The sequence below is a fragment of the Octopus sinensis genome, linkage group LG12 (genome assembly GCF_006345805.1).
Source record: "Octopus sinensis linkage group LG12, ASM634580v1, whole genome shotgun sequence".
In the NCBI taxonomy this organism is placed as follows: Eukaryota; Metazoa; Mollusca; class Cephalopoda; order Octopoda; family Octopodidae; genus Octopus; species Octopus sinensis.
The window spans coordinates 56,212,356-56,225,240 of NC_043008.1; the positions used below are offsets into that span (position 1 = coordinate 56,212,356).

General features: G+C 33.9%; 1 protein-coding gene across 20 annotated transcripts in view; it reads left to right on the forward strand.

The window, feature by feature from the left end:
* Positions 1–12,885, forward strand: part of LOC115218076 (unconventional myosin-IXAa) — a 446,542-nt gene that overhangs the window by 388,058 nt on the left and 45,599 nt on the right. For 19 of the 20 annotated variants that reach the window (XM_036507998.1, XM_036508006.1, XM_036507996.1 and 16 more), the window contains one exon: positions 6,866–6,949. The exons of the other annotated variant lie outside the window; for it this stretch is intronic. In XM_036507998.1, the coding sequence (XP_036363891.1) occupies positions 6,866–6,949 (84 nt within the window). The remainder of the gene's footprint in view (positions 1–6,865; positions 6,950–12,885) is intronic. 20 annotated transcript variants of the gene reach the window in all.

A 12,885-nucleotide genomic window follows, 5' to 3' on the forward strand; every position in this document is an offset into this window, starting at 1 on the left:
AAGGTCAGGCCTCATGGAAATATTATACCTTGCTTGGAAACAGGTGAGAGTTAACAAAAAAGACATCTGGCAGTGGAAAATCTGCCTCAAGGAAACTCCATCCAACATATGCAAACATGGAACAAAACAGACATCAAAAGATGATGATGATGGTGAAGATTTCACATATGTTCCAGTTACCATTTCTGACCCAGTAGCACACACACACACACTCTCTCTCACATATACACACACAGTCACACACACACACACACACACATGCACTTAGGCATACAGAGTTATCAGTTTGCATACACTGGCTTCCACTTGTCATTCAGAAACACACCTCTTAACCTAAACACAAGCACACAAAATCAGTCCTCTTTACACTTGTTTACCATTCTTTATTCTGTAGTGCCAATAGCATTTCTAGAAATTCCCTTCCGAAGTTTCATGTTGAAATTTGATGGCATTCCACCATGGATCACTTTCTGTCTAAAAGATTAAGTGCCCTTGAAAGCGTCACCATCCTCATCACCATCACCACTGCTGTCACCACCACCACTACTGTCATTATTACCACTATCACCACAACCACCACCACCACCACCACTACTTCTGCTATCGACACCACCGTCATCATTGTTACTTCTATGATGATCACTACTCTTAAGTTTGTAAGCACCATCACTATCACCACCACCTTGCACCCTTCCTCCTCCTCCTCCACCACTTCAACAACCATCATTACTACTGTCATTGTCACTACCACCACCACCACCACCACCACCACCACCACCATCACTGCCATCATCATTACTATAACCATCACTACCTCACCACCATGATTGGTTATGGAACAGTAGACAGTGTGGCCTGGTATACTATAGATAGTTATTGCAACATTTATCATAACTGGACAGTATAACTGGCCTCTGTGTGTGTGTGTGTATGTGTGCATACATACATCAATGTTGTTTGTTTGTTCCTTCTCAAGCCATGCCTGACTCATAGGGCCGGTTTCCCGGTTTCCTTGGCATATAGGTTCCCCACCTGGATGGGATGCCGGTCTGTCACAGGTGAGCTGCAACATACAGGAGGAAAGAGTGAGAGAAAGTTGTGGTGAAAGAATCAGCTGAAGTTAACCATTACCTTCTGCCAGAGCCATGTGGAGCTTTGGTGTTTCGCTCATAAATACACACATTGCTCGGTCTGAGATTCGAACCCGCGATCCCTCGACCGCGAGTCCGCTGCTCTAAACACTGGGCCATGTACCTCCACATACATCAATGAAGCAATCAATTAATGACAAAAGAACATGTAATTATGCAATGAACTTCTTTAGCTTACAACTGTTTCTGCTATTAGAAGCAGTGCGCTTAGAGATGAGTGCTTGTGAAACTTCCTAGGGTTTCCTGCCTCGAATTCAGTTTGAAGCAGGAAGCAAAAAGGACCTTGTGGCAATTGATAAGGAAAAATCAAAGTAAAAGGGGAGATAATTTCAGTAAACTGCAAATAAATTTGCATGCTAATTTGCATACTTAGTGAAAGGACAGCCTGATCTCTTTGTTTGTAAGCAGGCAACAGCTATGGACATATGTGTTTTGGTCTGTCTGACCTTGTCAGAATAGCAAAGCTTTACCACGTACAAATATATATGTATGTATGTATCTGTTCAGAGACGTGCAACCAAACGCATACCCTCCATCAGACACCTACCATATTCTGAGCGCCTTGTTTCCCTGGGCATGGATTCACTGAAGCTCCGGCGTCTGGCGACGGACTTGGTAAACACCCACAAAGTTGTCAACCACCTCACCAATAACAACACTGAACACCTTTTTGATCTCCATGTGTCTAACACACGTGGACATGCCTACAAAGTCAGAAAACAACACAGCTCCCATGACTTTCGGAAACATTTCTTCACACTCAGAGTTGCTGAAGCATGGAATAAACTGCCTGTCTGCATCAGTTGTTGACTGCCATGACACTGCATCCTTTAAGGCCCTCATGCTTCCCGAAATCCGTCGAAACTACACCTGATTATATATGCACTTTAGATGAGTTGTAGTGCACCTGAGCACTGTACACAATGTTTATTATTATATTATTATATAAATATGGCAATCAACCATATGTGTCTCTCATTGTTTGGACAAAAGTTCTTTCATCCATTTCTGGCGCCACAAAATGTAATCTTTTCATTTGCGGTATTACCAAATGCTGGTAAATGTATGTATTTTAAACATTTTTTTTTGTCTGTTCCTCCTCTACAAATTAGAAACATAAATATCAGTTCTTCTTCCGTAATTATTTCAGACCTCAGAATTCCCTGTTTGTTGTATAACAAAAAGAATATTTTTTTTATTAAAGCTGATTTTTAGCTGTTTTGTTGTTTTAAAGGGCCGTTACATGTAAAAAACAAATAATTGTGTTACTTTTTTTTTTTTTACTTTCTTATCACTTTAACTCTTAATGGTATGCAGCTATGCTGCTTTGCCACCTTTAAAATAAAGTTGAAAATAAAGTTGATAGCATTAGCTGTTGTGACCAGATTTCGAACCTGGGTTACCATGTCCACAACATAGTGTCATATATTTTATTAAAAGTTTATTCAGAATCTAAGAAGCAAGAATATAGTTATAAATGATTGCAGCCTGGCAGACACATCCAAGCCATTCAAAAACACACAAAGACTCCTTTACTCTTTTACTTGTTTTAGTCATTTGACTGTGGCCATGCTGGAGCACTGCCTTTAGTCGAGTAAATCGACCCCAGGACTTATCCTTTGTAAGCCTAGTAATTATTCGATCGGTTGTCAAGCAATGGTGGGGGGACAAACACAGACACACAAACATATACACACACACACACACACACACACATATATATATATATATATATATATATATATATATATATATACATACTTATATATATACAGGTTTCTTTTCAGTTTCCGTCTACCAGATCCACTCACAAGACTTTGATCGGCCCTAGGCTATAGTAGAAGACACTTGCTCAAGGTGCCATGCAGTGGGACTGAACCCGGGACCATCTACTTACCACACAGCCCCTCCTATGCCTTAACTTCTCTTAAAGATTTATTATTTGGTGACAAAACTTTCATCATACCAACCAGTGATCTGGTCACTGACCTGATCCCACTGTATTCTTGAATGGTCAATACGTGTCTGCCATGTGCCCCAGCATGGCCGCAGCCTTCGGGCTAAAACATTTTTAAGGATTTAAGGATAATGATCTCAGATCATATCATTTGCCTGGCAAATACACCTGTGAAAAAAAATGTGGTTTTAACTGGTTTTGGTTGGTATGGTCAGTTAACTAGCCAAGAACCTGCTGTTGTGTTTCACCACCAGTGCCACATCGTTTATGGCTCTGCTTGCCTAGTTGTGAATAAGTCCCATGCAGTGGTGCAGCTTACTGCTGTGAAGTGGCAAGGCCCGTTGCATGTTTCTGTGTTCTACTGCCCTCCACACCCATTGTTGCTGTAACTTGGGAAAGGAGGAAGAAGATTTCCTCTGGAATGTCTTATCTTAGATACATGGAGAGAAAGATTTCCTGGGGGACCTCAAAAAAAAAAAAAAGCAAAAACAAAATAAATAACTAAATAACATGTTATGATAAATAAATAACATAGAGTTAGGTCTGTTTGAAAGAAAATGAAACAGTTTCATATTCATGCCTGATACACTTGCATGCACACACATTTGTAGGTGTGTGTCCATATATATATAATTACAGGTGTTAACTAAATGTGAGTACATTGCTACATGTAGGTGTCTTGACACCCTTAATCACACTTAGTTGATGACTATAATTCTCCTTGATGATATAACATTGCAACTAGCTGGGTTTTTTTTCATTTATATATGTAGAAATAAGAGTCAAGAGAAATGACCTGTATGGAGATGGGAAGGGCAACCCACTAGTATAAGTTCGATAGTTAAGTTATAAGATGTACAGAACTGATTTTAAATTTATTGGAATTTCCTATTAATGGAAAACAGAAAGCAATTGGAACCCTTACCAATAGCTGATGTTATTTTTTTCTATTTCTTCGAGATTCGTTAAGGCTTTTTCCTAGTGTTAATGCTTCTTTTAATTTTTTTTGTACTCCATCCATTTAAACTCGTGTGTGTGTGTATGCGTGCAGCAACACACACATGCATGCATATATCACAGTGATGAATTTAAGCAAACCGAATCTTTGAAGTTGTTGTCAACTCTTACCCTGTTACAGTTTACTGAACATGTATTTTACTAAAAAAAATGTGTTGAGTAATAACTTCAGTTTAATGTTAAATTGTTTATAAATATAACATGAAATAAAAACACAATACAAACAAGTATGTATGTGCATATATATATATATATATATAATATATATATATATATATATATATATATAATACAAATAAGAAAATGGGGAAACAATTTAGTTTGTTCATCAACTTTCAGATATTAGAATGTTGAATTATTTATTAATTTAACAAAATGAGAACCTTAATAGCATACATATATATCTTATAATTCAATACATATAAGATATGGCAAATATAAACTGCCAGGTGTAAACAATTTGTTATATATATATATACAGGGTGTCCTAGAAAATGTGCACCATTCTGGTTTTTTAAAAGAATACATCCTTCTTGATTTCAAAAACACTTTATTGAAATTAATTGCAGCAAATGCTCAATTTGAGCACCCTCTACAATAAAACAGGCAGAAAAAAGTATGATAGAATAAAATGCTTTAATTATTTTAAATGAAAACCAGAATGGTACGTGACTTCTGGGACACCCTGTATGTGTGTGTATATATATATATATATATATATATATATATATATCATGAGAGAATATTATTTCAAACTTACAGGGAAAAATTCAATTTAGAAATACTAAATCAAATGTATATATATATATATATATATATATATATATATGTAGGTCCGGGTTGATCCGGGGTTAACCACAGTAAGTAAGGTACTCATACATAGCAGAGTAAAATTAATTTATTATATAGAAGGAGCTTCTACGGACTAGTACTGTTTCATTCAAGAGAAATCTTCAGGAAGCTATTTAACAAGAATTGTATTAGCATTTATACATTTGGCAGGTTTAAAGGAGTGGTGGTGGGGGACTTTTTGGGGGTAGGCATAGCGCAAAATATCATACTTGGGGGAGTGGTCAAGGAGTCAGTGGTAAGTTAGATGAAGGAATAGATAAATAAAAAATAAAAAATAAAAATAAAAAATAAAAAATAAAAAATAAAATGTGTGCACATACATACATAAACATATATATATATATATGTATGTATACACACACACACACACACACTGCACTCAGTGTGTGGTAATTTAGCCATTCAGGTTTCGGCTCTTATTGTTAATCATGTTAAACTTCTACAGTTGCCTGATCTCACAAGGTTTTATGTAGTCTGAGGAGGGCTATGATGTAATATAATTAAGAGCACGTTAATAATGAGAGAAAAAAAAAAGAACATGGGCTTGAATTTAGTATTCCTTTATTTCATCTGTGATCTATGTTTCAGTATTTGGTAAGGAATTACACTATAAATGCAATTCATAGATGCAACCTTCTGTGACTCTGTACCCCATGTCTTATGTAGAAAACTGGGCTTCAAGTTGGTACATGATATATTAAACTATATTTACTGAAAATAAAATATTGTAAATAAAACATCAAATTTTATACCATTTTTTAATTATTATTTTCATTAAATGTCTCTGTTGAATTTTATAGCAGAGCTAGCAAGACAACACCAGATATGTTAAATTGATTCAGTTAAGCTAATTATTTTACTGTCAGTAAACTATCACATAACTTTTTTTTTTATTGCACACCTATCATCACCAATGTTTTCAATTTCCAACTGATTGTTTTGGAAGATTATTCTTTAATCTTTAGCATTTTGTAGGTGCTTCATGCTGCCGTGTGAGGTTTCTCCTCTCTCAATGCAACACATTGCAGCTGAAGCTACAGGGGAGAAAACCTGTGCAGTGACATGATGTGCTTAAGCATGCTAAAGGTTAACCCTTTAGCATATAGATTATTCTGTTAAATTTAATATCTGTTTATCCACGTCATTTTGAATGAATCTTGGATTATCTTGTAGCTTCGATCTTTTGAAGATATGATTGCATATTTTTAGAATGACATTGTAGATTAAGCCCGAGAGGCCAGATCTGGCCTATATGACTGTAAAACAGGTAGAATATTTAGCCTGTACATAGCCAATTTAAATGCTAAAATGAGGGTGGAGAAGAAGACATTGGAAATAAAATTGATGGGAATGGAATCAAATGATGATGATGATGGATTGTTAAAATATGTTTGGGGAAACAGTAATCTGCAATTTGTATTTTTGTTTTTGTTTTATATATATATATATATATATTATATATATATATATATATAGTGAATGTTTCCCTTGTTAACAATTAACATGGAAAAAAAATATCTAAATAGTTACCAGGGTAGCAAAAGATCACACAAGTAAAAAGGTTGTAACTCCTTGTTTTTAAAGGCAAAAACTTCGGGTTTACGTGATATATTTTATATAATATATATAAATAAATAAATGGAGCGATATCTTCGAAACACGTGTCGGGATATCTTCGAAACATGTGTCGGAAGTAAAAGAATTTGAATAACACCTGCGTTTAACTCCATTTATTTATTTATATATATATATATATATATTCTTTTATGTGACAAAATTATATATATATTTTTTTTGTGTAAAACAAAACCAATTCCTTGTCAATTCATTTTTCTTGGTTAAAGCTCTCACTGATGTTTATTCCTTAATCTCCTTCTTGGATGTGTAGATCTCAAGGAATCGAAGCCATGCAATGCTTCGTACCATTTGATGCGACATACAAGGTCCACCATTCAGGTTATTAAGGATAAAAGTGAGTAGTTCCCCTGGAATTGAGCAGTGCTGCTGCGCACCACAGAAGTCCATCGTTGCAGAAGTGTGTGTGTATGTATGTATGTATGTGCCTATGCACATACACACACACAGAGGTAGACACATATATACAGATACATATACATGTATATATATATATAATATATATATATATATATATATATATATATGTATGTATGTATATATTATTTCATGGTCTATCTAAACAAAAATTCTTTTTTTCTCTCCATCCCCCTATTCTATCCCCCCCTTCCCCGGCTATACATGCGGACATATACACACAGATACACACACACACACATATTTTCACTCTTGCTTTATGTTGTCATTCTATGATACACAAAATGTTAATCTTTTTTTGGTTTAAGTCCTCCATCTTTATCCTAAGTTCAGTCCTAAATGGGATCAAATTCAAAACCATCTACTACTCAATTCATTGCTCAGTTGAGCTGTTCAGTTTGACTTAGTTATACTGAGTTGAGTCCTACTTTAGATTGGATAAAGTTAAGTCCTAACTTTGAATAATTCAAGTACAAAGGTGTACTGAGTTTGACCAAGCTTAGTCCTAAATTGAACTAAGATCAGTCTTAAGTTTGATCAAGTTCTGTCCCAAGCTGGACCAAATTCTGTTCTAAAGCCGATGAATTTCACTGGTAAACTAGAGTAAGCTAAGTCCTATACTGAACCAAATTTGGTCTCAAGTTGAACGAATCAGTCCTAAGCTTTACTAGTTTCAGCTCGGTGTTGGACCGATTCAGTCTTAAGTTTGGCCAAATTCAGTACAAAGGTGTAAGGTGTTTTGTACTGTGTTGTTCTCTTGCCAATTTAAAATATCTATCATAGTGTTTTTTTTTTATCTTTTTCCATTTTATGGTCCACTACACACTTGCTTGCTACATCACACACACATGTACACAATCCTCTAAACACACATACTTGCACACACACACACACACACTTACCACATAACACACATGCCACACAACATTTCATGCATACATATCACATACACACACACACACACACACATACACACCAGCTGTAGCACCACCACCACCACCACCACACCACTTCCCATCCTCTTTGATTGTATCTTAATTTTTTATTTCTAGCTTTGTCATCCATCTTTCTCCATATAACTGCTTGAACACACACACACACACACACACACATACAGACACACATGCTTTCTATTCTCTTCTTTTATGTATTAGATAAAAGTGCAGGCATGGTTGTGTTATTAAGAAGCTTACTTCTCAATTGAGCAGTCTTGGATTCAATCCCACTCTATGACACCTTGGACATGTGTCTTCTACTATAACCCTGGGCTGGCCAAAGCTTTGTATGTGGATTAGGTAGATGGAAACTGGAACAAGTCTTTCATATATATATATATATATATATATATATATATATATATATATATATATAATATATATATATATATATATATATATATATATATATATATATATATTGCAAATAAGAAAATGGAGAAATGCAATAGTTGGTTCATCAACTTTTGGGACATTAAAATGTTAACTTATTTATTTATTAAAATGATAATTATGATAACATACATACATATAGTATATTATTCTATGCATATAAAATAAGAATACAAGCAATTATTAAAAAACATGAATATAAATTATTAAAATCACTTACAGCTGTTTCAGCCTATAGATAAAAGCATCTCATTCTGCCCATATTAGTCAAGTATATTGAGGTAATAGGCAGTTGAAAATGAGGTACTTATATATATCTCTAGGCCTCATCAGGGATTATAAAGTACAATCATAAAAATATAAAAATATAAATATGAAACAAAATACACACACACTTGAATTATATATATATAGATATAGATATATGTATGTATGTATGTATGTATGTATGTATGTATGTATGTATGTATGTATGTATGAAGGACTTCTTTCAGTTTCCAGCTACTAAATCCACATGTATGTGTGTGTGTGTGTTTGTGTCCATGTCTTGACATCATGTGATGATTGCAAAAAGGTATCCCCATCATAGAAGTGATTATTTGTTTCCTATCTTCCTTGTTTGGACACAGGTGAGGGTTGGCAACAGGAAGAGCATCTGGCCGTACAAAATCTGCCTCAACGAATTCCACCTGACCCATGCAAGTTTAGAAAAGTAAACATTGAGTGAAGATGATGATAATGATGATGATTTTGTTTCTGCTCTTGGCATCCTTCTTAGTCCATTCCTCACATGGTTGAGTGAAAATATTTCATGCCAGTATAGGTTTCATCAATAATTTTTAATTCCTGTGGTGGTCTAACTTTTGGTCAGGTATTCCTAGAGAATAGGAGCTGTTTTCTTGAAGAACCCTCAGGTTGAAGACCAAGTCTAAATGTTTGCATTGAACAGAGTGCACTTTGTTAAGGGCATGTAAGGGATGGCAAGTAGGTAACTGATTTATGTTTATCATCCACTACCTACTTATAAGGTGCTTCCTGTTTCAATACACATTGAAGACCATCTGTAAACTAAAATCTCATTTTGAGTCACTTGAAATAACAAAAATTTCATTTTAGTTTTATTTTCACTATTACATTGTTTTATGTTATATCAAAATATTGATTTCGAATTTTGGCACAATATCGGGGGTCGAACCCTGTGGTTGTTGTAATCGACTTAATCCCTCCCCCTAAATTTCCAGCCTTGTGCCAAAATTTGAACTGATTATTTATTATATGCCATTACGAAGGTAGTTAGCTGGCAGAATCGTTGGTGCTTTGGGCAAAATGTTTGGTAGCATTTCTTCCAAATTTTTACTTTCTGAGTTCAAATTCTGCTGAGGTCATCTTAGCTTTTCAATCTATCAAGTTTGTTAAAATTAGTTCTATTCGAGCACTGGGGTTGATACAATCAACTTGACCCTTCGCCTAAAACTGTTGGCTTTGTGCCAAAAACCAAAATATGAAACCATTATCTATCATTACAATGTCTATTATATATATATAATGTAGTATGGTGTATTATACAATATTAGGTAACCCTATTGGTATTCCATAGTTTAATTAAGACACAATCAGCAAGTATTAAACTGTTAGGTGTGTGTGCATGCACCAAGAGCATTGGCATGTGTGTGTATGTGCTAGTAGTGTTTATTTGAATCTCTCTCGCTCTGTCTCATTCTTTCTCTCTTACACACACACGCATACTTTCATCATCTCTGTAACATAGATGTGTGAGTGCATGGGCCCCTTGTGATTGTTTGAACCTCTGTCTTTGTCTCTCACTCTACTGTGCACACAATTTTTTCTACTCCCTTTCCACAGCATGACAGATTAGTGTGAATGATTTTTTACACCACAGGAATCTGTTGTTAACAATTTAATGTAATATATCCTTGCATATTGTATGTTAGAAAACACCACATATTACACCACCTGACAAAAAAAGTCCCAATATATTCACATAAATAACACACTGTATTATGTCATAATACAAAATATCAAAAATACGTTATTATATCACATTCCAAAATGTTGCATATTATATGCCATATTACAAAATATCACATCATATTATAAATATTGCATGTTATATTTATTTTGCAAAACATCAAATATGACTTTTATAATATTATAAAACATCTGTAACATTATCAACTGATATTACAAGATATTGCTTGACATATGATACTGTATTATAATATATCACATTTGTGATGGCATTTTATAAAGTATGACATATTGTATTTATTCTATTATATACCAAAATATCATGTTTATTAATTATATTACAAAATTACCAACCACTTATCAAACAGTTTTTAATTGGAAAAATCATTCTCCTCCACTATAATTTGTTTCACTGCATATTTAAAATATTTCTCTGAAATAATCTCTTCAAAATCAAAATTTGATTACACCGGATAAATTATGAAAATTTTTCTCTTAACGATAATATAAATAATACAGCCAGCCACACACCCACCCACCCTTCTCCAACCTGTGGTACCGATTTTTTTTTAGTATATTAAAACGTACAACACACTTCTGTAATAAATGGACTTCTGCTGATGAGAAAAAAAAAGACAGAAAATATGTGATTGAGCAACAGGACGAAAAAGGATATCTGTTGCTATCAAAGAGATATTAAGCATGTTTAATTATCTCACTGTTAGATATCAACTTGGCAATGCCTGCATGACATGTATGATTTTTGTATTTTATTTATTTATTTATTTTATTCATTGTTTATTTTTCTATTTTTGACTCCTTTTTCTTCTTCTTTATTGCTTTTCATATTCTTGAAGTCAAACGAAAAAGAAAAAAAAAAATGCCAAAAAAAAAAAAAAATTAACCACTATTTTTCCAGCATCCTCGTGAATGAGCTTCAGTTTCTTTTTTCTACCTCCACCCCCACCTCTAGCCCTACCACATTTTCCATTCTTCTGTTTTGGGTTGATTTTTCCTTGAACTGGAATCGGAGTTGGTTCCTGTGGAGACAGCCTTTATTCCCCAAGCTTTGCCATTTCCAAAGACAGCAAGAAGCAGAGATTTACTAAAACCTTGCTACTTATTTATTTATCTATTTATTTGTTTCCTTTTTTTGTTTTCAGTCAACATTTGGACGTCACTGCTTTTTAACCTAAACCTATGTACGTGTGTATGTATCTGTGTGCATTTGTGTGCGTATGTGTGTGTGTTCGCGTGTGTGTGAATAAAGCATTTTTGGTTGTGTACAGAATAGTATATTGGTAATAATAATAATAATAATAATGATGATGATGATGTTGTTAATGATAATAATAATAATAATAATAATAATAATAATAATAATAATAATAATAAGCTTAGTCAGTAGTGAAGGAATTGTTCTTGTGGATTATTTGTATATACAGCTACAGAAAGTTTTCACATTTTCTGTAGATGTGTTTTCCAAGGAAATTAAATGGAATGACGGAGATGTACTTGCATAGCAAGTGATTTGATCTGAGATCTGCACGGATTTTTGTCAGTGAACAGGTCGCAGTCTTAAAGCGACGAAAATATTTTGACAAATTAAACTTAAATGTTGAAGTGAACCGAACGGCTTTTGTGTGTTTCTTAAATGGAATGAAATGAATTTAAAATAAAGCCAAATTAAGTAAAACAAAGTGGAACATATATGCATTGATACATTTAAGAAATTTAAATGTAAAAATGTAATAATGTAAATGTTCTTTATTTAATTTAATTTTATTTTATTTCAATTCATTTTATATCATTCTATCTCACTTTGTTTCCTTGGAAAATGTGAAAACATTCTGTACCTGTGCATGAATAAACCAAGGAACAATTCCTTCATTTCTTCTGACTAACTTTATTAGTATTGCCAGTATATGTGTGTGTGTGTGAGTGTGTGTGTGTGTGTCTGTGTATATACACACACACACACACATGTTAATATTGAACAATGAGAATGACTGCTCAAGACTGTATTAGTGGATAAAAATTCTTTATGGGTTAAGGCTACCATTGGTTTCATGTTAGGAGAGAGATATCCCTTAACAATTATCAAACCTGCTACATGAAACATCGGTGTTTCTTTTCCATCTTGGATTAAACCATGATAACATCACATAAGATCGTGATAAAATAATGTGAGATTTTGAGTAAACGGAATGAATATCAGGGAGGATATTTGAATTATTATCTCCCTTGCCTAAATTTGAGGCAGGCTTGATAATTGTTAAGGAATTTCTCTCTTAGCATGAAACCAATAGTAGCCTCAACCTACAAATAAAGAATATACAGATATATTATGTGCAAATATCATATACACATATATACATATATATGTATGTGTGTATGAATGTATGTGTGTATTAAGGAGTTGAATTTTATTTTTATAATATATCAAGCTGTTTGTTGAATTTGTTAGTTGAATTTGACG